Here is a 24,078-nt window from a genome sequence, read left to right as displayed (position 1 = left end):
GCTATGTGGTGAGGCACGTCCATTAGGCAGTTCTGTTTCTGTGCACCTCCTGGTGTGTGATCGCGCAAAGCTGGACTGTACTGCTTACTGCACACCGAGCAGTGTGGTAGAGCTTATTGGGGCACTGCCCTAAATGCCCCATCGTGAACTCACAGGTGGTCTCTCTGCCCGGAGTCCCACGTTTGCCTTAACTCTGTTTCTTCAGATCTCAGCTCCAGCTCTGCTTTCTCAGGGACATAAGCTGACTTCCCTGACCAAATCAGATTCTCCTTATTTACTCTTCTAGCACCACATACTTCTTCATATTTGTCAGTTATAATTGTCCATGTGTTCATAATATTATTTAATTAATGTCTAGTTCTGCTGCTAGCTTGTAAGCTCCATGCGGGCTAGGACCATTTCAATTTTTGTTCACTTGAAAATCTGCAGCAGCTACATACCTGGCGCATAGTAGGTACTCAGTGTTTCTTGACTAAATAGGCAAATTAAATTTGCCCACTTTTCTCCTTCTATTTCCTGAACTCTTTTCTGAACCTCAGCAATCACTGTAATGGGTCTTCAGGTCTATATCCACCAGAGTGGGCTAATAAAATGCCAACCTGACCATGTTACCCTTCCCAACCCTTTAAATAGCCTTCATTAGTGACTTTCTGTAGCCCTGGAAATAAAATCCAGACTCCTACCCACAGTCTTACAAGGCCTTGCATGGTCTGGCTCTTCTCAGGCAAGCTCCACCTCCTCAACAGACCTTCCCTAACTCAACAAATAGAGCGTCTATTGTATCAAGCGTAGGGTTCCGTGGAGAGCAGAAACAGACTCCTTCAGATCTGTTTACAGTGCTGCAGACTCAAACACCTCCTTTTCACGAAGGGCCCTTGCACATGCTTTCCCTCATCTGGAAAGTGCTCCTCCTCTTTGTGCTCCTGAATTTGTGCAGCCAACACAGACCCATCAGATATTCAGGTATCTGACTCCCAACCTAGGATCCTGTGAAAGGCTCTTATTGCTCTCTCTATGCTACCTTCATAGCACTGGCCACTCTTCTAATTTTGTTATTTCTTTGCAAGTTATTCAGCTAACACCTAGCTTTCCCACTAAGAAGCTCTAGGAACTTCTACATCTGTTTTTTGAGTGATTCCCCTGTAAGACTATTCCAGAGATGGGCCTCCCTGGTGGTACAGGGGTTGAGTCTCGGCATCATGAAGTAATGGGCATTGCAGCACAAATCTGACCCCCCGCCAGGGAGCTGCCCACATGGCGCAGCAGACCTCTCCTGTCTTGCCTGCTGCTCCCCTCAGCAGTGTTTCAGTAGATTTGCCTGTTTTGCTCCCCTCCTCTGTCTCTGGTGAATCCTCTCACCCTCCCCCATCCCGCCACACCTCTGGCCTGTACCCCAGCTCTTATCTGCATAAATAAAAATAAATCTTAAAAAAAGAAAAAATCCAAGGATACTGCCTCAGGAAATTGTTGGTGCCTCTGTGTTATAAACTGGGGCTGCATGGGTGTATGAAGGGGCTCCCACCAAGGAGAGGCCTGGAAGCTGTTCTCTTCCCTGCCCCTCTTCATCCTCATCACACCGCTTGACGCCACCTCACCCATCCCACCTGGCTCTCCGTTTGCTCATGCGCCCCAGCCCCAGCGACACCGCTCCTCCCCACTTAAAAGGCACCTGCAGCTCTTCTTCCTGCTTTTTCTTCTTTTTCCCTGCTCTTTGTCACTGGTCAGCTCCTCTTCAGGTCATGCTTAAACGCTGCTTCTTTGGAGGATATGCTTCTCTGAGCCGGTTTCCTGGTGACTAGCCATCCAGCTCGTTTCCTTCGTTGTAGCTCTCAGCAGATTTGTATTTGTCTGTCTTCTGTGTCCCTAGATGAGCTAGAAGCTTTTGGCCACACATCACACAAAATCTGGCTTCCCTGGCTTTAGTAGAAGGAAACTCCTCTAGAAAGGTAGGTGGGTTTGAGGGCTGGCTATTTCAGTGATGTTGTCAGGGCTGTGACGCGGGCTCTGTGCTCAGGGGGGCTAGCAGGCCGATGCAGCCTTTCCTGGCCTCAGATCACACCTGCAGGGTTTTCTCCTTGCTACAGCTCAACTAACTACTGCTATGTAACAAATCATCACAAAACTTACTAGCTTAAAACAACATTTATTATCTCACAGTTTCAGAGGATTAGAAACCCAGGAGTGGCTTAGCTGGCTGGTTCTCATGAGGTGACAGTCAAACTACTGACCAGGGCTGAAGGCTGAGCTGGGGCCAGAGGACCCACTTCCAAGCTTATTCATGCGGCCGCTGGCAGAAAGCTTTAGTCCCATGCCACATGGGCCTCTCCGTCAAGCCCCAACCACTGCCTTCCCCCAGAGGGGTGACCCAAAAGGGAACACAATCAAGACAGGCGCCTGATGTCTTTTCCCAGACAGATGTGACACTATCACTCCTGCTGTGCTCTGCTGGCCACTCAGTCCAGCCCCAGTACGTCATGGGACCCAGGAGGAACACTAGGAAGCAGGGGCACTGGGAGATCATCTTAGAGGTTGGTTCCTCCTTTTTCAGTGAGGAAACCTCTCTTTGAAACATCAGGTGTTTTCCGTACCTCTGTTGGCTGGAATTGTGTCTGTCACACTTCCATACCTACACCGGTCAGTCATGAGGGGTTTGGAATAATCATTTTTATTTTGATCATTTTTGGCTCATTACTATCAGGATTCACCCCTGGGATTAGGATTCACATCTGCTGACGCACAGGAAGGGATCTAGAAGGAAGAAGGCCCCCTGAACAAAATCAGGGTTCTGTCTGGAATGAGGAAGGGCGACGGGAACAGATGCCGAGTAGTAAAGTCCCAGTGTCTATAATGCTTATGCCAACTCCATGCGACCTGGGGCTGCCTCTTCTCCATCCCCAGCATGGAGCCCGTTGCCTGGTACTCACAGGGCAGCTGGGACCATATTTGTCATGACAAGATGAAGACCACATGGGGTTCAGGGGTTTAAGACTGCTTCTAGGTAGGGGCAGATATCCCCAGGGCCTGGCTCCTTAGGGTCTTCTTAGAAATCAGGAGGCCACCTGCTGCCACCCCCACCGCCAGCCCCAAGGATAGACAGGACTGGCAGAATTATTCTCACTTTATTTCTGGAGACGTTTGATCAGATGCAGTAACACTGATTCCAGGCGAGGGCGGGAGGCACAGATACCCCTAAAGCAACCAGTATCCTGTGGCCCAAGGTGCCCCCCACCCCCAAACCCTGGCTCCCCCTCGGTAACAGTTAAATAGAGAGAGGAAGATCTCCCCAGGGAGTCTTGGGAGGGTCTGCCTCCTGCACCCACCCCCTCCAAGCAGAGGAGTCTGAGCACAAGCTATTTACAGTATTCACATCCACTGTACCCACCAAATCAAGGCAATACTACAGGCGGCCCTTCCCCAGGGGGAGGCCAGAGAGGCTGTGAGTGTATGTGTGTGTGGGGGTCCGCGCGTGTGAGCACACGAATGCACTGAGGGGCAGGAGCTGGCTCCAGCCAGAGACATCAGTCTATAAGGTGCAGATTAAAAACAACAGAGAGGACCCACCCCAGGGGCCCAGGCCACTTCCGGCTTGTTTCTGTCTCTTTCTCTTCCAGACATCCTGGCAGACGATGCAGAGGAGCCCTCATAGCTGCGCCTGGAGCCAAGGCCGCCCCTCAAAGGACTTCTGGGAGAGAGCAGGAGGGGAAAGTCAGGGCAAACCAGGCTTCACACCCACCTGCCTGGGGCCTTCCAGGGGGTGTGAGAAGGCCTCTGCAGAGCTGGAAAAAGAGCTTGGGGCTGGGCTTCCCTCCCTCTGCTGGGAGTGAAGGCCGTGGTGCAGGAGTCAGGATCCCTACCTGTGACCTGAGGGGGCTGCACGACAGCTTTCTTGAGGAAGGCTTCTGCCTCTGCGAAGGGCAGGAGTGTCTCCGGTGTTCGACCCAGACTTTTGTCCCCAGAGGGTCCCTTAGGAGAGAAGCCATTCTCCTGATGGGCTGGGAGAGGCTGCAGGCCATTCACCAGGGACCCTGGCGACTCCTTGCTCGGCAGGCTGTGGATACAGGCTGAGGCTCAGGCACCTCCTATGGCAGGACAGCCCCGGTGTGCCACCACGCCAGTCTGAACTGCTCAGTCCCCCTGGGGCTGGGAGCTGGTACCTCCACTGAGGCTCCTGGGGGGCCAGCTCCTCTTTCTGCACAGCCTCCTTCTGCTGCCCTGAGGGCCGAGTCTCCTCTGCTTTTTCAGGGTCTGTCACAGGGAAGAAATGGCCAACAGTTATGGGCTGGAGAGAAGGGAGGCTTGAGGGCGGATGGCACGGGATGGAGATGAGAGGCACAGGGCCTTTACCTGGACTGGAGTTGTTGGCTTTTGCCTCCTTTCTGTCCTGCTTCTGCTTTGAAGAGGAACAGCAGTTAGACCAAAGTGGTATCTGGCCCCACCTCTTGAGGTGCAGACACGGCTTTCCCCTCTCCGACTCAGAGCAGCCCTCACCCATCGCCCCTGTCCACCCTGGATACTTTCCCTCCCGCACCCAACTCGACTCCCAACACTGCCCTTATGGGAACCCTGACCTTGGTTTCAGCACCTTCAGACTTCCGAGTCCTCTTCATTATCTCCTCAAGCCGCTGTTTGGAGGCCGCACAACAGTTAGATCCAAATGCAGCCCAGCCCTAAAGCTCCCCTCAGCCAGCCCGGTCCTAGGGTCTCAGGCCCCTTCCAGGTGAGAAATCAGAACGCGCCCCAAATCCTTCTAGCCCTGCCCTCTAGGTGCTGGGCCATTCCCGGCCCATTAGACCGCGAGCCGCCCCGCCCCGCCCCGCCCACCGCCCTGCCCACCTTCCGGCGCTCCTGCCGCTCCTGCTCCTCCCGCTGGAAGTGCTTTTCGCGCTCCACACGCTGCCGCTCGGCTTCTTCCCGGGACCGGGCCTCGGACTCCTCTTTCTGCCAAAGACCCTGGTAAGCCGCAGGCTGCTGGGTGCCAGCCTTCCCTCCCGGGCCAGCCCCCGGCCCGCCACCAGGAGGCGCCCGCCCGCCCGCCCGCCCGCGCGCACCTGCTTTTGCAGGCGCTCCTGCTCCTCCTGCTCCGCCTGCGCCTTCTCTTGGGCCTCCTGCTCCTCCCGCCTCCGGGCCTCGGCCTCCCGCTCCGCCCGGGCCTCAGCCTCCCGCACCAGTTGCTCCTCTCGCAGTTGCCTGGGGAAAGAGGAGACGCTGGACTTCTTCTCCAGTTCCCATAAAGCCCCCTCAGTTCCCCGGGGTGCAACTCACTTATCTCTTTCAGCCTGCAGCCTCCTCTCCTGTTCCTGGCGCTCCCGCTGCTCCCGAGCCTGGCGCCGCTTCTCAGCCAGTAGCCGAGTGGCCTCTTCTCGGTCGGTGGTGCCTGCCATGGGTTTGCTAGGGGCCGCAGGGGGAGCGGGGGCTGGGGGTGAGGTCGGGACAGCAGTATCTGGAGTGGGATCCACAGTCAGGAGTTAGCACACACCTGCACAAGCACGGCAGTGCCCTCTTCCTGGACTTCAGGACCACCCACCCTGCCATCCCCTGATGTGGTGAGCAACTCTGGCCTGTGTTCTCTGCCTGGACCTGCGAGGGCAGGAGGCTCCTCTTAGTGTCTCCCAACACCCAGCCCCAAGCATCTCTGGTGCCCTACACCTCAGAATTACTTCCCCCACACAGACAAGGCTGGCTCCTCTCACCCTGCCCACCTTTCAGCTGCTGCTTTTCATGCCCGCCTGCAGGGATCTCAGCTGTGGGCTGCTCCTTCTGGGGCAGGGCCGGAGTGGGTGAGGGCACAGGCGAGGGTGCTGGTGAGGCCGAGGCTGCTGGCTCCTTCCCACTGCTGGCCTTGCCTTTGCTCTGGTTCTTGTCCTCCGGCCCTGCTGCACTGGGGCTCTCCTTTACTTCATCCTTCCTCTTAACCCGCCCCTTGGGTGATGCAGTGGTTCCTCTGGGGGACGGTGGCTTGGGGGGCAGAGTGTGGCCTGGCCCTGGGCTGGGGCAGGGAGAAGCAGGCCTGTGCCAGGATGTGGAAGGAGAGGATGGCCTGGCCTTGGATTTGGGGCTGAAAGAAAAGGGAGGGATTAGGCCTTGTGGGCAGTGAGTGTCCACTCACACACAGACACAGTGAGCAAGTCCCTTCCTCAGGCCAATGCACTCCCCACCCAGGTTAGGACGCATCTCCCATCTTAGATGCTCTCACAGACGCATACTGTCCCAGTTTGTAATTATATGTTAATTTGTGATTCCCTGATTAACATCTGTTTCCCTAATAGCCAGCAAGATTACTAAGAGCAAGAACTAGGCCAGGTTGGGCTTACTGAGGTGCTCTCAGCATCCAGAAACTGCCTGGCAGATCCACTCATTCACTCAGCAGATGTTTACTTGTTAAGTGCGTACCAGATGCCAGGCACTGCTCTAGATGTTAGGATGCATAAGTGATCAAAACACAAAAAACCTGCCGTTGCGGAGCTTTTATTCTAAAGGTGGGAGCCCCAGGTGCATCTGGGCGCCACGGACAGAATGCAGCCCGAGGACGCCAGGCCACGCCCACAGCCCCCGGCTCACCTGAGCTCCGAGGCCGGCCCAGACGAGAGGCGGGGGCGGGGGGAGGCGGGCAGCGACTGGCGCTTCTTGAGGCTGCGCTCCCGAGCCAGGGCGCTCTTCTCCTTTTCGTTTTCCCGCTCCTTGTCCTTCTTCTCCTTTTTCTGCCCCTGACAAGGATGGGGAGAGAGAGCAGAAAGGAAGGAGGGAGAGAGGTCAGCGCGTCCGTGTACCCCTGGCCGGGAGGCTCTCACCTCACCAGGGGGGCCTCTTACCGGCGAGGCCTCTGGCCGGCGGCGAGCCAAAACCGGGCTGCCCCCCGCGCTGGGCTTGCGGCGCTCCCCAGCGGGAGCGCAGCGGTGTGCGCTTCGCGGGGCGCTGCATGATGTCAGGGGGCTGGCGGAGGCTGAGCGTGGGCACACCGGCACTGCTGCGGAGGGATGAGTGCGGTCGGGGCGTGGCCCACGGGCGAGGCTGGCCCCTGCCCGGCCCCTCGTGGAGGCTCTCCCAGGGCCGCCGCCCCTACCCTGGTCCCGGCCATTTCGGGGCAGTGTAACCGCACTGCGACTCCGTGCCAGGAAGGACAGGGTGGGCGTCATCAGTCGGTCCACAATGCTGCTCTCCCACGCGCTCAGCTGCAGGCTGCGATCTAGGGGAGAATGCCCATAGAAGCCGGTCACCATCATCGCAGGGGGCCGCAGCAGGCAGGCACAAGGGGACACAGAGGTACCATCCTGTGCCTGGTCCAGGTCTCTCCCTGGAGGTCTCGCTCCCTCTCACGCAATGGCCACACCTGTCTGTCCTGGGGTCTGACCTCCAGGGTAGACCCAGAGAGACATTTCCCGGGCAACCTCCTACATGGCTTGCTTGAGAAGCCTTTGCCCCTCCTACATGAAGGGGCTCTGAACTGAGTGTAGAAAGGAGCCACCCAGCCACTCCCCTGTCCCGCTGCAGGCTCCTGCTCTTAGAGGCATGCCCTCCAGGGGTCTGGGTCTGTGAGGGTCCTTGTGCTGCTCTGACTCTGGGGAGGCCCAACTTTTGGGTATCTGGTGCCAGGAACAGGTTGCTAGGGGGCCTGGCTGCCCTGAGCCACCCTGCTCTGTCCCCTCAGCTGCTGGGTTATTTTTAAGCCTCAGTCAGGTGGGGTTAGTATAGCAGCTGATTTGGTTGCTAGGCAACAGAGCAACCAAATAAAAGCTGGAGAAACTTATAAATAACTCCTACCACTGAGCTCATTTATGAACACCAGGGCATGGTGGGAATGCAGGGGCCGTGCCATCCTGGCCACAACACTGGAGCCAGCCAGGGCCATGGCTGGGGCTCTGAAGACAGAGAAGGCAGGGTTGCATGGGCCCTTCAGGGTGGAGTCAGGATAAGGCACCCCTCCACATGCATGGCACCCAGGCCACTTGCCTAAGGCTGGCCTAGGACACGGCTGACTGTGGTTGGAGATGAGGCTGCCTGCCCATTCCCTTCCCCACCCACAGCCCCACCTGCTCTTGAGGCCCCTGCCAGGCTCTCTGCCTGCTGGGACACTGCCCTTTGTCTCTGTACTCCCCTGGAGGGTACACCTCTGTCCTCAGGATCCAGATCCAAATGCCGGCTCCCCCAAGGGGCACAGAGCCCCAGGTGGGTAGAGTGAGATGGAGACCTGGAGTATATTAGGCTCCAGGGACCTTGGGTTCTTGCAGAGCTCTGGAGGAAGCTTGGTGGGGAGCTACTAGAAGCTCTAGAGGGAGGAGGACTGGGCCTTCTCTTACTTCTACTGGGGGAGTTCCAAAGCGTGGCAGAGGACTTTGAGAGCCGCTTGTTGATTATAGAGTCCACGTGTTTGGGCAGGTTTACTGCCGACACGGAGCACCTGCTCCCACCTGGAGGGGAAAAGACACGGCATTAGGGCCGGGCCAGACAGGAGCCAGGGGGGCACGAGGCCTTCCATGCAGGATGCTCCGCGGGCAGGTGGGAGAGGGAGGAGTGGGCAGGCCAGGAAAGGGGGGGAGGCAGACTTGGCTTTTGGAGGCAGGGGTGGTAGATGATCAGAGACAACCTGGATTGGGGGAGTTGGGGGAGCCGACGGAGAAGGAACAGAGGAAGGAGATGGAATAAAACTAGAGAAACTACAGCCTTCCTGGCCAGGAAGCCATTCCCTAAAGCTGGGTGCTACAATCCCCTCCCCCACCACACCCCCCTCCAGTTTTGGCACTTGCTGACATTGCCCAGCCAAGGTGCAGATGGTTACAACACCCCGGAACTGGGACAAACGCAGACATTCCTAAAAGGAACCCACAGTCAAAAGTCTCTCGCACAAATCCACATAGTCATACAGACCACAAAGACGACCACATGCAAGCACGGGCATAGAGAGAAACAGGCCTCCGGCATGCACACGTGTATGGGGACATGCACAGACACAAACACAAACGCTAAGGGACAGCGTGTCAGACCCAGATGCACACAGGCACAAACACATGGAGGCAACTTGGTCATATCTGTAACAGGTCGTGTTTGTTGGATGCTTACCATGTACCAGGCACTGTGCTGGGCACCACACACATGTTACCTCACTTGATCCTCCCAAACATCTACCTACAACCTCGGAGGCAAGTAGTATTGTTATCCCCATTTTACAGATGAAGAAAGTGAGACCGAGCAGTCGGAGGCCACACCACAAGTGCCAGAGCTGGGAGCCTACCCAATTCTGCCTGACTTGGGAGTCCTCGCAGAGGTACACAAGGCCCACAAACTCACCAGAGGGAAACACAACACACAGACCCATGAACACACACAACAAAAGACACACAGGTAGATCTCCTGAACCTTGCCAGACACAGACACCCAAACACAGGGGAACATACATGCCAACAAAGAATCAGACCAAAGTCCATGATGACACTACATGAAGAAAATTCAGAGAGAAAAGTTCACCTTCTAAGACAAGTACACAATGGGGAATAGTTTCTGTGAATATCTAGTAACTACAGTATACAAGTCCTTTTTAATATAACATCAACTAATTATTGACAGGACCAAAGAAGGCTAAAATGACAGAGGTTTGAAGAGTAACCTAATGAAGAGAATCCACTCTGACTTGGAGGAGGAACTCCTTAGGAGGGAAAATTCGGTTTACAGATCATTTCAGAAGTCACGTGAAGTCAGGCAAACCTGGCACAGGGAGCTGCCAGCCGCTCGCACGGACACGGCTCCCTCTCCCTCTCCTCTAGCTCAGCCCCAGCCTCACCCACCCACCACCAGCCTCTCCAGCCCACTCACTGGTCTTGTGTCCTGGGGAGCTGTGGTGCAGGGCCCCTGCCCAGGACCAGCGCTGCTGCCGGATTTCTGCCCATGTCTTCTTTACTGACCGCTGAATGGCTGCTTCATAGCGTTCCTGATGGGGAAGGGGAGAAGAGCGTTCAGGGCTATGAATGGGTCATCAAACCTGGAAGGAAGGAAGGTCCTTCTGTCCTGGGACAATGAGCACATACACAAAAAGATACAAAGGTACACCCCTTGAACCTTGCCTTACATAAAGAGACCCAAACACAGGGGAACATAAATGCCACAAAGAATCAGACCAGGGGCTCCCTGGTGGCATAGGGGTTAACAAGTTTCAGTACTGTCAAGCTATCATCAGACAGCAGTTGCAGCCATGAGTTAGATCCTGGGCCAGGGAGCTGACCCACACGGCACAGGGAGCTCTTCTGTCTCGCCCTCAGCACTATTTTTTAGTAGATCTGCCTGTTCTTTTTTAAGATTTATTTATTTATGCATACAGAACTGGGGTGCAGGCCAGAGGTGCAGGTGCGGTGAGAGGATTCACCAGAGATAGAGTGGGGAGCAGAACAGGCAGATCAATGAAGTACACTGCTGAGGGGAGCAGCGGGTAGGTCAGGAGAGGTCTGCCATGCCATGTGGGTTACCTCCAAGGCAGGGGTGGGGGGTGTGGAGGAGGGGTGAGGGCATGGTGGGGTGGGTGTGGGGTCGAATTAGCAGTAAAGCTGCTGCAGCTTGCTTACAGTGCTGAGATTTAACCCCTTGCACCACCAGGAAGGGCCAGATCCGCCTGTTCTGCTCCCCACTCTGTCTCTTGTGAATTCTCACCGCTGCACCTCAGACCTGTTCCCCAATTCTTGTATGCCTAAATAAAAATAAATCTTTTTTTTTAAAGATTTATTTGTGCATACAGAACTGGGGTACAGGCCAGAGGCTCAGGGGCGGTGAGAGGCTTCTGTGGGGAACAGAACAGGCAGATCGATGAAGTACACTGCTGAGGGGAGCAGCGGGCGGGTCAGGAGAGGTCTGCTGTGCCATGTGGTCACCTCCGGGGCAGGCGGGAATTGAACTCATGCGGAAGTGGCTTTAGATTCTCAGTGCTGTGCTTTAACCCGCTGTGCCACCAGGGAGGGCCAATAAAAATAAATCTTAAAAAAAAAAAAAAAATCAGACCAACATCTGTGATGGCCTACATAAAGAAAACTCGAGAAAAATCTACCCGAAGACAGGTAGCAGTGCTGCTGCTGGGTTTCTGCCCACATCTTCAGCAAGCTCCTTCTCCAGTCACACTGCCTCTTTGACCTCCTCCACCCCTAGCAGTTTTCCCTGACTCACTGTAGGTAACCAAAGTTCCAGAAACTTGGCTCTCATTAAAGGCTACTTACGACCAATCCCTTCCAACTGGTTCTTGGGGAGCTTTTCACTGTTCTTGAGTCATTTCCTGGGTGTATGAGCTGTTTCTGAGGATGTTTGGGACGCTCCCTGCCTGGGGAGCTGTGGTGGGGCCACATCTCCCTGGCACTGAGGGTCCTGAACTTGGGGTCACATTTTCCTGCCAGCCCGAGGTACCGGGTAGGGCCAAGCCACTTTCTCCTTCACTTCCTCCCTGGTATTAAACCACGACCAGGTCACAGTGCCTGGCACACTCCCGCAGACTCATCTCTGCATGCACAGACACACGGACACCGCACGCTGCTGGCAGTGCTCCGTTACAGGTGCACAGGGGGCACGGACAGAACCAAACGTGTCTGCAGCCGTCCAGGAGCCCCGACACTGCACACACAGGACACAAGTGTGGATGTGAACACAGTCGCTACAGATGAGGCAGACATGTATGCAGACACCCCAAGTTCGCCTACACAAGCCCACTTGCACCCAGTTAGAAACTGCACAGACCCACCTTGTTTTTCTCGAGCTTCTGTCGCTGCCGCTCCTCCAGGGCTGCACGGCGCTGCTCAGCTTTGAGTCTCTGTTCCTCTAGCCGCCGACGGCGCTCTTGCAGCTGCTTCTCCCGCAGGGCCTTGGCCTTCTCCTCCTTCTCCAGCCACACTGCCTTTTTGGCCGCTGTGGGGAAAGGAACACTGGGTGTGAGGGCTTCTTCCACGGGGAGGCCAGAGTGTCTCCTCCAAGTAGCCCCGGGACCTCGACCCCGGAGGGCCTTTCCCTGCCTGCTTCACAGTCTCCCCTCCCAACGGAAGGGCTTTCTGAAGACAGACACAGACTCAGAATGTGGGCTTCCCTAGTGGGCCCTGTTCCTCCCCCACTGGCTGCATGGGCTCTTGAAAGGAGTTCTTTTGTACCAGGTTACTGCCAGGCTCGGGGGCCTGCTGGACAGACTTCCATGCATGTGGTCTGGGATGAGGTAAGGCTACCCTACGAGTGTGTGTCTTAGGTGAATGAGTCCATCTTTCTGAGCCTCACCCTCAGAATGAGCTGAGAAGCCCAAATGGGCTAATGCATGTACTGCTCCTGGAACAGCGCCATAGCTAAGTGTCCAGAGTGTCAGTGTGAGTACAGGGTGTTCATGGTGACGACAGTGAAGATGTGATGGTGTTGCTCACTCACTCACCCAGGTATTTGGCCCGTTCTTCTCGCCGCTCCTTTGCCAGTTTGTGTCTTTCTCCTGCCTTCTTTACATCTTAGCAGAGGGAAAAGACAGATTTAGGGTCAAGAGGGTACTCCAAAAGGGAGTCAACCTCAGGGCCTTTCCCCAGACTTCACCCCCTCCCTTTCCCCAACTTCCCCAGGGCAGATTTCCTCCTGTGCACTGAATCAAGAGGTCTGGGCCCAAAACTAGAGCCCCATCATACATACCTTGCTTGGTGGGAGGGCTGTCGGAGGCTGGCACTGCCGTTGGGGATGGCTGGCTGCTTCTTCGGGGAGGCCTAGCATCCCGTGGGCCTGTGGCTGGTGGGGTGGGTCCCCTGATCTTCACTTCTGAGAAAGGGGACTCTTCCTGGTGGGGGGTTATAGGTCCGACCAACCCTAGGGGACTCTCTGGTTCTGGTGGGAGCTGCTTGGGGCTAGTGGCATTCTTCATGGCAGGAGGGGTATCTGGGGGTGTGTCAGGAACCAGGGCTGACATCGGTGCTGGTGGTGGCGGTGGAGAGGGGTCACCTTCTGGAGAAGGTCTTGGCTCTGAGGGGGTCCTGGCTGCCATCACTGGAAAACCAATAAAGGAAAAGTCAAATAAAACATCTGTGCTGCCAGTCAGCTTGTAGCTCTCTCTGTCGAACCAACTGACAGATCCACACAACATGCTTATTGAGTTCCTTCTGTATGCAGGTCCTGTCTGGGATGTAGTGCAGACGCCATGTGAGAAGACTGCCAGTCCCTGCCTCTGTGGAGCCGACGGCTAGCAGAGCTTTCAGACAGTGAGACAATTACAGTGCAGACCAGGTACTGTGTCTGGGGGAAACAGCAGGGATGGTTAACCGACACTGGGGGGAAAGGCTTCCAGGAAGAGTAACAACCAGTCTGAAGATCTAAAGGCTGAGCTGGTATTGGCAAACCAAAGATAGTTCTGTCAAAGAGAACAGTATTTGCAAAGGGGCCGACGGGAGCAGGGTGTATTGGAAGAATGGAGAAGACTTGAAGCACTGATGAATGAGGTTTCCACATCTGCCTCCTTCACCTTCCTGCTTTACCTTGGAGTCACAGTACCCAGCCCAAGGCCTGGTGCTCACAGGATGCCACTGCTGGCACACGGGACCGGCCAAGAAGGACATAGCATGGGCACAAGTGAAATGCCCAGTTTTAAAAATCCCCAGTGGGGTGGACAATCAATTCTGTCCACTTTGTAATCTTTGTTTCTTTCCCAACCACCCTCAATTTCTTCTGTTTAAACATTAGTATTTCAGGATCCCTGTAGGTGATACCAAAGTGCCGAGGAAGAAGGAGCATGTGGAATTCTGGGGCGGTCAGATGAGAGCCCAATTCAGACCTCGCCACCCCAAGACAGGAAGAGGGACCTGCTTCCCTGGTGGGTAACTGTGGGTACGTCATGCCACCTCTCTAAGACTCAGTTTTCACGTTTGTGAAATGGGGAGAATGAGCCCAGGCCAGCAGGGATGTCAGCAGTTTACACGCCAGCAAACACACCCCGTTCCCCTCACGGTGCTGCCAACATGCGGAACCCTGGTGCTGCCTGCTGCTGCCCTGTGGGCACCAGGCACACCAGTGGGGACTCCGGCACTGACCAGGGTGTAGGCAGCGGGGTCAGGGGCTGGGGAAGGTGAATCTGAAGAGGCAGTTTGTTCCTCCTGGGTGTCTCATTAGGTCCCGTGCTCTGGGAATGCTGGTCCTCTCAGGAGGCGACAAGCTCCCTGTCTGTGTGGTGACTGTGGGTGCGGGGAGGGGACAATCAAGGAGTTACCTTTGGGACACCCCAAGAGGACCTTTTTCAGGGAGGCAGGCGTCCAGTGGTTTCAGTATGGGCTTTGAAGGAGGCTGTCTGAATTTGATTTCTGGCATCCCCACTATCTGTGTGGCTGCAGGTGGTTACAGCTTCTCTGTGCCACAGCTTCTTTGTTTGAGAAAATGCACACGTGCCTACCTCCCTTACAGGATTGTGACTGGTAGTTAAAACACTAACCATTAACATTTAATTTGTTCACCTTTTTTTTATCTATTTCTCAAGTGCTTCCTATGTTCAAAGCATTTTACAGATTTTTTTTTACAGATTAGTTTTAATTCTCTCTGATAATACTTATGAAGGGGATACTATAAATATCTCTTTAACACAGGTGAAGAAAGTACAGCAAAATGAGGTGAAGTAAAGTAACTCGAGGTCACTCAGCAGGCTGGACTTGAACCCAGCATCTGCTCACCGGAGCCCATACTCTTACTCACTACACCCTCTTGCCTCTGTTTAAGGCTGTCTGAGGTAATATATATTATGTAACTGAACTATCTTGAGACTCACACTCTTTCCCCTCATTTCTTCCCTCTCAGCTTCCCAGGCTCCAGCAAGAGCCCCAGCTGAGGCCCTGTCTCCCCAATCTGCTGACCAACCATCTACCCAGCTCTCCCACACCAGCTCCAAATGGCCACCTGGTCACAGTGAGTCTGTCTCGCAGCTGCCTGCAGACTCTCGCTGTGGGTGACAAAGCCAGGGAGTGCTCACTACACACCAGGTGCAGAGAAAGGCCCTCTGCATCTCCTTCCAAGCTCATACTGCATCCTCGTGGAACTCCAAGGCAGTTTCATTCCTTTACACAGATGAGACGATCAAAGCTTGCCCCGCTCATTGTATGCAGTGGAGGTAAAGTTTGAGCCCATGACTGTCTGAGGCCAAATGCCCAGGTATGTAAGGACTAAACTAAAGGTTGAGGGTGAGGCCTGTTTATTGCCGTTCTCCTAGCACCTGTGTGTGCTACAGGTGTTGCAAGGAAGACTAGTAGGTGTATATCTGTCTACACTTAGGCAAATCACACCCACTAGGCAAATCGGTGAATCTCTAACTAGGTTCCACCTGCTGTGTGAGGGAGCCAGGAGGTGAGTCTATACCTGGGTGCCAGATGCAGCGGAAAGGTCTCAGGTCTCCAAGGACAGGTCTGAGTGGGGAACCTGGGGTCCGCTGTGGAACTTGGTCAAGCCTTGAACCCGTGAGCCTCACTGAGTTTCCTCACTGAGTTGTTGGAACCCACAGTAAGGATGCACATCGCCTCTGACACTTGGCAGGAAGAAGCTCACTAAGCAGCACTTAGCCCTTTTCACCATCTCTGCCTTAAGAGCCCAGCTGAGTCTGCCTTTAGCCCCACTGCCCTATGACACTGCGCTCCTCAAGGTCGCCATGAGCCCCTTGTTGCAGCATCCAGGAAGCGTTTCTCGGCCCTCGTCTTGCTAGCCCGTAGGCCATGTGCGACACAGCTGGGCCTCGATGCCCCTCAACACTCTCCTCATCTGGCCTGAAGGCAACATCCTCTCCTGATGGCCCTTCTGCCCCACTGATTGTGACTTCTCAGTTTTCCTTGCTGATCCTTCCTTAATTTCCCAACCTCTCAGCACCAGGGTGCCCCACAGCTGAGTGGAGGACCATGTCTCTCTTCTGTCTCCAGCACTCCCTTGGTGATCTCATCCAGACTCACAACTTTAAATACCACGGCGCTACCGATGACAACCACATTTATATCTCCAGTCTAGGCCTCTCCCTGGCATTCCAGTTTCACTCATGCTAGTCCCTACTTGACACCGCTGGACCTTACAAACACCCCAAGTTTAACACATCCAAAACTGAGCTCCTGATCTCCCCCCCCCCCAAACCCAGCAGTTTTCCCCATCTGTCTGTGGTAACCCTGTCCCTCCAGTTTCTCAGGCCAAAACCTTTGGAGTCTTTTCAGAACCTTTTCTTATCTCAAATCTGACATCTAATCACTCAGTAAATCTTTTTGGCTCTCTGTGCAAATACAGTCTGAATCTAGCCACTTCTCCCTCTCTCTACTTATATCTTCTTGGCCCAGCCACTCTCATCCCTTAATAAAAGGCTCCTGCCGCTACTCTTTCTCCCCTTTGGCCTTTCCTCAACAAGGCAGCAGCAATTTTGTTTTTTAAAGTAAGCCAGATCAATTTATTCCTCTGATAAAAATCCTCCAAAGATAACCATGTCACAGGGAGGGGAGACCAAAGGCATCACAATGGCCTCCAAGGTGCTCTGGGTCCTCCCCTCCAGCCCATGACCTCTTGGGCTGCATCCCCCCACCTCCCCTTCACCTCATGCCTGGGTTTCTCCAGCCACATACCTTAAATGTGCCAGGCACGCTCCTGCCTCAGGATTTTGTTCCCACAGCCAAGAACTCTCTGCCCCTAGCTTCTGCGCGCTTCACTCCCTCACCTCTTTGGGGTCTTCACTCCAATGCTATGTCTCAAAAGGAAGCCTTCCCTATTTAAAACTCCAACCTGCTACTGGAATCGCTCTCCTGTTTCCAACACTGTTTTTCTCCACCAGCCACTTTTCCATTTAAGCCCTTTTAACAGTCTCCCACAGTCAGAAGACAGTCTCCATGAAAGCACACGTTTTTGTCTATGTTGTGAGCCATTCCATCTCTAAGGCCAACAGAGCCTGGCACATAGGTGCTCCATAGGCATCTGTTGAATGGATAAATTGAGGAACTCCACCCTGGCAGATATCATCAGTGAAGTCTTCCACAGCTCTCCCCACACCCATTCCCACTCCTTCCCTTCACCAGGCAGCCAGAGGAGCTGTTTCCAGACAAACATGGTCATGGTAATGTTTCCCACTTGAAATCCTCTCAGTGGCTTCCCAATGCTTTGAAGAAAAAGACAAGACTCTTGAACCCAAGCTATGAGTTTGGCTTCGTGTGCTGGCTCTGTCTCCCTCTTTCTTTGCCTCCTCTCCCCACACCTCTGCTCCACGCTCCTCACTTTCTCTCCACACTTCAGCCACATTCACCTCTTTTCATTCACCCATGCTCTTTCCTGACACAGGACTTTTACACATGCATTTTCCTTCTTTTCTCGTTAATTTCCAGTTACCCTTAGCTTAGTCATCATTTCTTCAGGGAAGGCCTCTCTGATCAGGATAAAACCCTTCAGTCTGTACAGTCATTGCTTTGTGTGCTTCTTGTTTGGAGCGCTGTGACAACTGTAAGCTTCCCTGTGTGTTTCTTTTGTTACTGTCAGCCTTCCCATAGGCTGTGAGGAAGCCCTACCAAGGCTGGTCACGTCTGCTTTGCTCACCACTGCATCACCAGCAGTTACCAAGGTGCTAAGTACATGGAGACCGTCACTAAATGCTGTTAAAAGAGACTAAAGTGCTGTACTAGGAAGCCACCCTAGCCTGAAGCAGGTGTGTACTGAAGATTTTCTACTCTAATAAAGAGCAGATCCATGTGGCAGTTTATTGCAAAGAGATAAATAATTGAGGGGAAGCAAAACAACTTCATCCCAGTTAAACTTGGGCAGCTTGCTGGACTAAGGCATTCAGGTAGAAGTTAATAAAATAATGAGTGTTTACTTCAGCTCAACAGAAGAACTTATCGAGAAGCAAACAGGACACTGGGAACTCTTCTTTTGACCTGATGGACTATTGACCCTAAATACAAATATTTTCCTCAGAATTATGCCAACCCTGTTGAAGTGTGGTTAGGACAGTATTAACTGGAACAATCTGTATTAAGTCAAATTAATTTTTCGGGTGATTATCTATACAGTGTGGTTCAATCAATTTCTGATTGTCCCTCTTGTCAATCAAGTCTGATCTTTCATTCCATTTTATTTTTGGCCTGTGCCAAACTGTGAGCCCTCAGCCACTGTTAGTTTTATTTTGGTATGTGGCCACTCACAGTTTTATTTTGCTATGTTAATATCTACCAGAAGTATTTGCTAAGAACTAGATAAGAGGCTAGCAGTTTGTATTTCTTTCTTGGCACAAAGCACATTAGCAGGGCAAAGGTATAGGAAAGCGTAGGGTTAGTAAATCTTGTCTTCCCGAGAACCCCAAGAGGAACTGCACCTGGGGTCTGCAGGAGCACAGGGCCAAATGCCTCACACGCCTGTCACATGTCCCAGGGTGCAGCACCCTCTGGGAGCTGGTAGTCCTCCCCTCTCCTTCCTCCCTGCTCCCACCCCAACAACTGCAGGCCAAATATTCCTCTCACAACACTGATAACTCAGTCTGGCTTTTCTGTCTGCCCACCTCCCCTGCCCCTGGAGAGAAGCGATGGATCTTAATTCTTCCTACAGCCCCTGAGTCTTATGTAGGATCTTCCCAGTATAGAATGGGATTCTGGGTCTGTCTAATGGATTCCTGGATGGATAGGTGGCTCGGTGGCTGGGCAGCTGGATGGATGGGTAGCTGGGTGCATTGGAAAGTTACCGAATGACACAACATTACACCCTGAGCTGCTCCCCAGACTAGCCAGCCCTCTAGCCCTAAATGTGTGGATCACATCAAAGTCCTGTGTGTGTCTGCCGATCCCAAAGCCAGGAAGAGAACACACTAATTTATTGAGCCTCAGCTATTTACCAAGACTCTCCCTTATCTCTTTCAATTCTGATGACAGCCCTAATGGGAAAGTCCTGTGGCTAGTCTCCATTTCATAGGTAAGAAAGCTTACTCAGACAGGTTATGTGATTGCTCACATCAGTGTCAGAAGTAGGATTTGAACCCAATCAGTCTGATGACAAAATCCTTATGTCACATTTCTGGTAGGTATCACATCACCCCTCCCCAAAGCTGTTCCTCAAGGAAGGAAGTGCCACCATGGCTCCCCTAGGCAAGTTTCCCCAGAGTGTGAAGGGTGCAGGTGGAGCATGTGGGCACTGAGCTCAGGGCGCAGGAATGCAGGGAAGCCAAGCGCCTGCCCAGACTGGCCACCAGGAGGCAGGAAGTGAGGAACGTGGGCAGGGAGTCAGGAGAGTGGCCCAAATCCAGGAGATGGTCTGGGGGTCACCCGCAGGGAGGTAACAGAGGCAGCACCCCTGGGCCTGGGGAGTGGGGAGGCCAGGGTGTGGGAGGCGGAGGGAAGAAACAGGGATGGAGGTCAGTACCTCCAGCAGAGCCTTCCTGGCTCTCACAACAGTTCCTTAGTAGACAATGTTGGCAGGACAAATGAAGATGGGGAGGCAGGCTGAGGGGCAAAGTCACACAGAGACAGTACCTGTCATAGAGGAGAGCATGAGACACCCAGATGGTGTAGACCCGCACGACGTTAGAGGCCAGACACCTTTTTGTCTCACATATAGGAAGCAGATTTGCTGGGATTCAGCACTCTACAAGCACGGACACAGCAGATACACACACAGGCATATGCAACAGGCACCCCTCAGATACACGGTGAAGCTTCAGAGACGCACAGCACGCAGAGATACCAGCTCCCCAGTAAATTGATATAGCCTTGTCCGGGTCACTTCTATCCTGCCCCTCCGCGCATTCTACCCGGACCCAGGGAGAGCTAGCACTGCAGCAGACACAGCAAAACACAGTGCACTCCATCTTCACCACAATCCTATGAGGTAGCTAATATTACCATGTCTTACACATAAAGTCAGAGAGATTAAGACACTTGCTATGTCACCCAGTTGATAAGCTCAGGGGTTTGGGCCCAAATTAATAGGACTGTCTGTACCTTTACTCTGCGACCCGAAGGATTAGGGTAGCCTTCTAGGTTCCCAATCCTTCTGGAGAGATATAGGTTGGGAAGAATAGGGTGGGCTGGAAAAAACAAACCCCGGAGAATGCCTGATTGTGGGGCTAGGACATAGGAACTGTAAGGGGTGGAGACAGTCCCCACCAGGATGGGCAGAACTAGCTTTGAGTTAGTGAACTAGGCAGCCTGGTTCAGAGGTCCTCAGAACCTGGGTCACAGGCCCTTGGAAGCAGGGTACAGGGCCAGGCCATGGGCCTCTGTGGCTGATAAAGCTGGGAACCCAACTAAGGCTGCAGACCTGAAGGCTCTCTCTGGCTTGGTTGGTGGCCATTGTTCCCAGCCTCCAATCAGGAGCACCTACTTCCTGTTATTTTAGGCGGCAGGAAATGACCCCATTTTGCAGCTAAGGCCCTGCCAGGGCCGTCCCTCAGGCCCTACAGGCTGCCCACACTGAGGCCTAGATGCTGAGGGCAGAGGCCCACTCAGGGCCCTCTGGCACAACTGTCACCACCCCAAGCTGGCAGGATGCACAGCAGACCCAGCACTCTGCTGGCTCTATGTCTGTGTGCTAGAGAACAGATCACAGGGTCCCAGGGCCAAATGCCACACAGAACCAGCCACAAAGGGAAATGGCCAGACTGTCATCAGTTGATTCTGAGATAGTTCAGCCTAGATTGGTACACAGGTTAGGGTCTGATGGAACTGTACTCAAACCTACCTCTGCTAGTTCCTAGCTGTGTGTGATCTTAGGCAAATGACTTCCCCGACTTGTGGAACGGGTATATGTTAGTGAGACCATGCACGTGAAGCGCTAGCATTGTGCCTGGCACAGAGACTGCCCTTACCAAACAGGAAACTTCCTCTCATCAAGACTTATCAAGGGAGTCTATTCCTGGTCCTTCTCTCTTACAACTGATGAGGAGCTTTGATGGGAGCAGCATGTCATTATGGCCCCCCCACCCCCCCATGCTCTCCACTCCCCTAGGCAGAGCTACAGCTGAAAGCTGTGTCCTGGGGTACCAGGCAGAGCTACCACACCAACAAAGCTGCATTATCTGGGCCTGGCTCCTTGGCTCCCTCACTGGCCCTAAGGTGGGGGGGAGGGTGTACCCAAGGACATGATTCCCAGCTGCTGGTGACCTAACTCCATACCTGAGACCTGCCTTAATCACCCTCAAGCGCCACCTCCTCACTCCTACTGCCCTGCTCCACTAACAGCTGGGCTCACTGGGAGGAAAGAAGCCCTGGGCCCAGCGCCCCAGCCTCTCATTTGCATATGTACTGCTGTGCGTTAGGACTTATTAGAAGCCTCACTACTAGGTCCACCAGTCCAAGGAGAGTCAGAGGTTGCTGTGGGAGCTGCCACTCAGCCAGGCTACTGAACACAGAGACATGCCCTCTGTGCCACTCTTACCAGCTTCTACTCATTCAATGCCTCCTCTTCCTGTGAAGTCTTTCAGAGTCTTCTGGACACTGTATCAGCATTATACCTGGGTTTCCCTGCTGCCAACACATTTGTCTCCCCCACTGGGCTAGAAGCTCCTGAGGGCAGACACTGATTCATGTCTCTACCATCTGCACAGCCAGCACCAAGCAGGCTAACAGCAGGCATCAGCATGGATGTGTCACTCTCCCACTGCCCCTCCGAGTACAGGGGCTGCTCTATTCCCCCATGCACCCTGGATTGTGTCTGTGGAGAACTCCTCCCCTTTGCTCTGTACCCCACATTTACCTCCTGAAGTTCTAATTAATCACACCTCCTCCTCAGGCTTCCAAAAGAATTAAAAATAATAATAACAACATATAGCTAGCGTTTATTGAGCACTAACTCCATGCCAGTTCCTGTCTAGGCTAAGAGTTTTATGTGTTCATCTAATTTAATGAAACCAGTGTCTCAATGAGATAACTTCTAGCATTATTCCATTTTGTAGATGGGAAAGCTTAGTCCTTAAGCAACCTACCTAAGAGAGCACAGTAATATGTTATGAAGGGGGAACATAAAATGTGGCTCCAACGTCTACGTTTATAAGCACACTAACTCCCAGTTCCTGTCCCCACCTCTGCCATGTTCCCTGAAAATAACCACAATGATGATAAAAGCACTGGATTGCAGGTGTCTGCGTCTTGGATTCCTCTCGGGACATCATTTCTAACTCCCATGTTAACCCCATGTGTGTCTCCCAGGGTATTGGCTGTGGCTGGAAGTGGTCAGTCACTTGTTCTGGTCCACGCATGCCCCCTAGTCCCTGATGCTTCCTGTTAATGCTCAGGGTGCAAACGGAACTCATGTCACGTGTACTCTGTCTGGCACCCATGCCTCCAACTTTCACAGGCACTTGCAGTAGGTGCCACCTTTACTCCTTGGCTTACAAGGGGTCCCTCTCACACTCAGCTTCTCCCCGTGGGGACCAGACATCATCCTGACACAGGCTCAGGGTTAAGTCTCTAGGCTCCCGCACATAGAAGGGTCTTCCTGATCCTGGGTACCGGACCCTCTGTAAGGCCCCACCAGGTTCCCCAGTACAGCCAAGCGTTCTACCCAGGCCCTCATATTCAGTCCAGGCATCCTGACAGTGCCCTAATTATAAACTTGCCACCCACTCAGGCCCTCATCTACAGACCAGTCATCACCCCCACTCAGGCCCTGAGCTACATACCAGTGTTAGAGGCTCTCAGATGCTGGAGACCAGAGAGCAGATAGAATGGACCCAAGGTACAGCGCCCTGGTGACCTCTTTTAGGTTCAACCCAGCCAAGACAGACTCAAATGCCATAGTTCAGCACAGGCAAAGGATCCCCCAAAAGACACCAGTCTCATGGCCTCCCCCTGCGCCTCCAGCCCCCACACCCACCAAGTCCCTTCAAGGCACCCACGCAGGCACCCAGGCATCAGGAGGAGGAGCCCACCCACTGCCAAGCGGCTCCACCTTGTCCCTGACTCTCCGCACCCACAGACACTGTTTCATCCTGGGCCCACACCCCAAAAAGAAGGGAGGTGACTGGGATTAGGCTAGGCCTCTGTGGAGGTGTGGGGATGGGGCCACCTCCCCCCCTGAGTCAGGAGGTACAGAACTCGGATCCCCAGTAATCATGGTTCTTCCCTCCCCTTCCAGGAAGAAAGAAAAAGAGAAATCCCTCCCTCCAATATCAGGCCCAACCAGAAACTGTCCCACCCCCTCATCAGCTGCTTCTAGATGCGAATGGGATTTGCAGAAGTCCTGAGAACTGGTGGTCGGTGGGGTGCGGGGAGGGGAATTTTGATGGTCTGGGGCCGGGGGCGGGGTGGGCGGCAGCCAGAGCTTCAGGCGGCCTCAGAAGTGATGTGGCAGGTCGGGGAGGCGGCCTCGAGCCTTCCCCTCATTCTCTCGGAGAGACCGGGCCACGGGGGCTGGGAAGGGGGTCAGCAGACTTCCTTCTGCCCCCTTCCTCCCAAGCGCGGCTGGGTGGGCCGCGGAGCAGGCCAGGCTGCAGGGGAGGCAGCCCACTCCCCAGCTCCCGCCCTCGCCCCAAACAATGCCGCCTCCCCCTCCCCCCCGCCTTTATCCCGCGGGTTACTTGGCAGCCGCCGCTAGAGACCTCCTCCTCTCGCCCGCTCTCTCGCTCCCTCTCCCCCCTCCGCGCCGCCCGCCCGCCCGCCGCCGCGGCAGCAACAGGCCCTTTGCGCGGCAGCTGGAGGGGTGAGGTGGGGGCGAGGTCTGGGCCCGGCCCGGCGTGGGGGCTGGGGGTGCGGGGGCCCAGATTCCGGGGCGTCGGGCGCCAGGCCTGAGAATCTGGACACCCAGCACACACTCTGGCTGGGGTCACACGTGCCCGCGGGAGGGCAGATGCCCCGCTCGCGAGAGAGGGGTCTGCAGAGCCTGGGATGGGTCGGAAGGGGGTGGGGGCGGGAAGGCGAAGCGACCCGGGGCTAGGGCAGAAGGGTCACCCCAACAACTGCGGGGACCCCGTCGGATCCCGTCCCCCGGGGCGTCCCCGCACCCGCGGTGGGGGAGGGGGCAGCTGTCAGAGGATGCGTCGGTGGCCCCAAGACGCGGCCGCGGTCTTTATTTTTAAACTTCCAAGCGGTCAGCGGGCGCGGCGGGGCAGGCGTCCCCACCCAGCGGCGGGCCTCCACCTCGGCCTCCCGGGGGTCCCTCGACCGTCGCCCCTCCTCGCCCCCGCGCGGC

At 54.5% G+C, this 24,078-nt stretch overlaps 1 protein-coding gene across 7 annotated transcripts; it reads right to left on the bottom strand.

Annotated features, from left to right (window-relative positions):
• Positions 1-3,100: 3,100 nt before the first annotated feature.
• Positions 3,101-12,992, bottom strand: MAP7D1 (MAP7 domain containing 1). 7 transcript variants are annotated; one of them, XM_012722395.1, is made up of 18 exons: positions 12,619-12,992; positions 12,374-12,442; positions 11,705-11,868; positions 9,805-9,919; positions 9,055-9,120; positions 8,295-8,405; positions 7,061-7,183; positions 6,810-6,964; positions 6,559-6,704; positions 5,700-6,055; positions 5,263-5,440; positions 5,049-5,187; positions 4,834-4,938; positions 4,569-4,622; positions 4,345-4,390; positions 4,155-4,245; positions 3,855-4,048; positions 3,101-3,682 (listed from the first exon to the last, which is right to left on the bottom strand). In XM_012722395.1, exons 1-18 carry the CDS (start codon positions 12,962-12,964, stop codon positions 3,672-3,674), a joined length of 2,469 nt encoding a protein of 822 aa, XP_012577849.1. In that variant the 5' UTR covers positions 12,965-12,992; the 3' UTR covers positions 3,101-3,671. The 7 variants fall into 7 exon arrangements, with proteins under 7 accessions (XP_012577849.1, XP_012577850.1, XP_012577851.1 ...); XM_012722396.1 differs by having other exon boundaries at positions 6,810-6,961; XM_012722397.1 differs by lacking the exon at positions 9,055-9,120.
• Between the last annotated feature and the right edge of the window lie 11,086 nt (positions 12,993-24,078).

The sequence above is a fragment of the Condylura cristata genome, unplaced genomic scaffold (genome assembly GCF_000260355.1).
Source record: "Condylura cristata isolate star-nosed mole 26May11 unplaced genomic scaffold, ConCri1.0 scaffold00008, whole genome shotgun sequence".
Lineage (NCBI taxonomy): Eukaryota > Metazoa > Chordata > Mammalia > Eulipotyphla > Talpidae > Condylura > Condylura cristata.
This window is presented reverse-complemented; position numbering and strand designations above follow the sequence as displayed.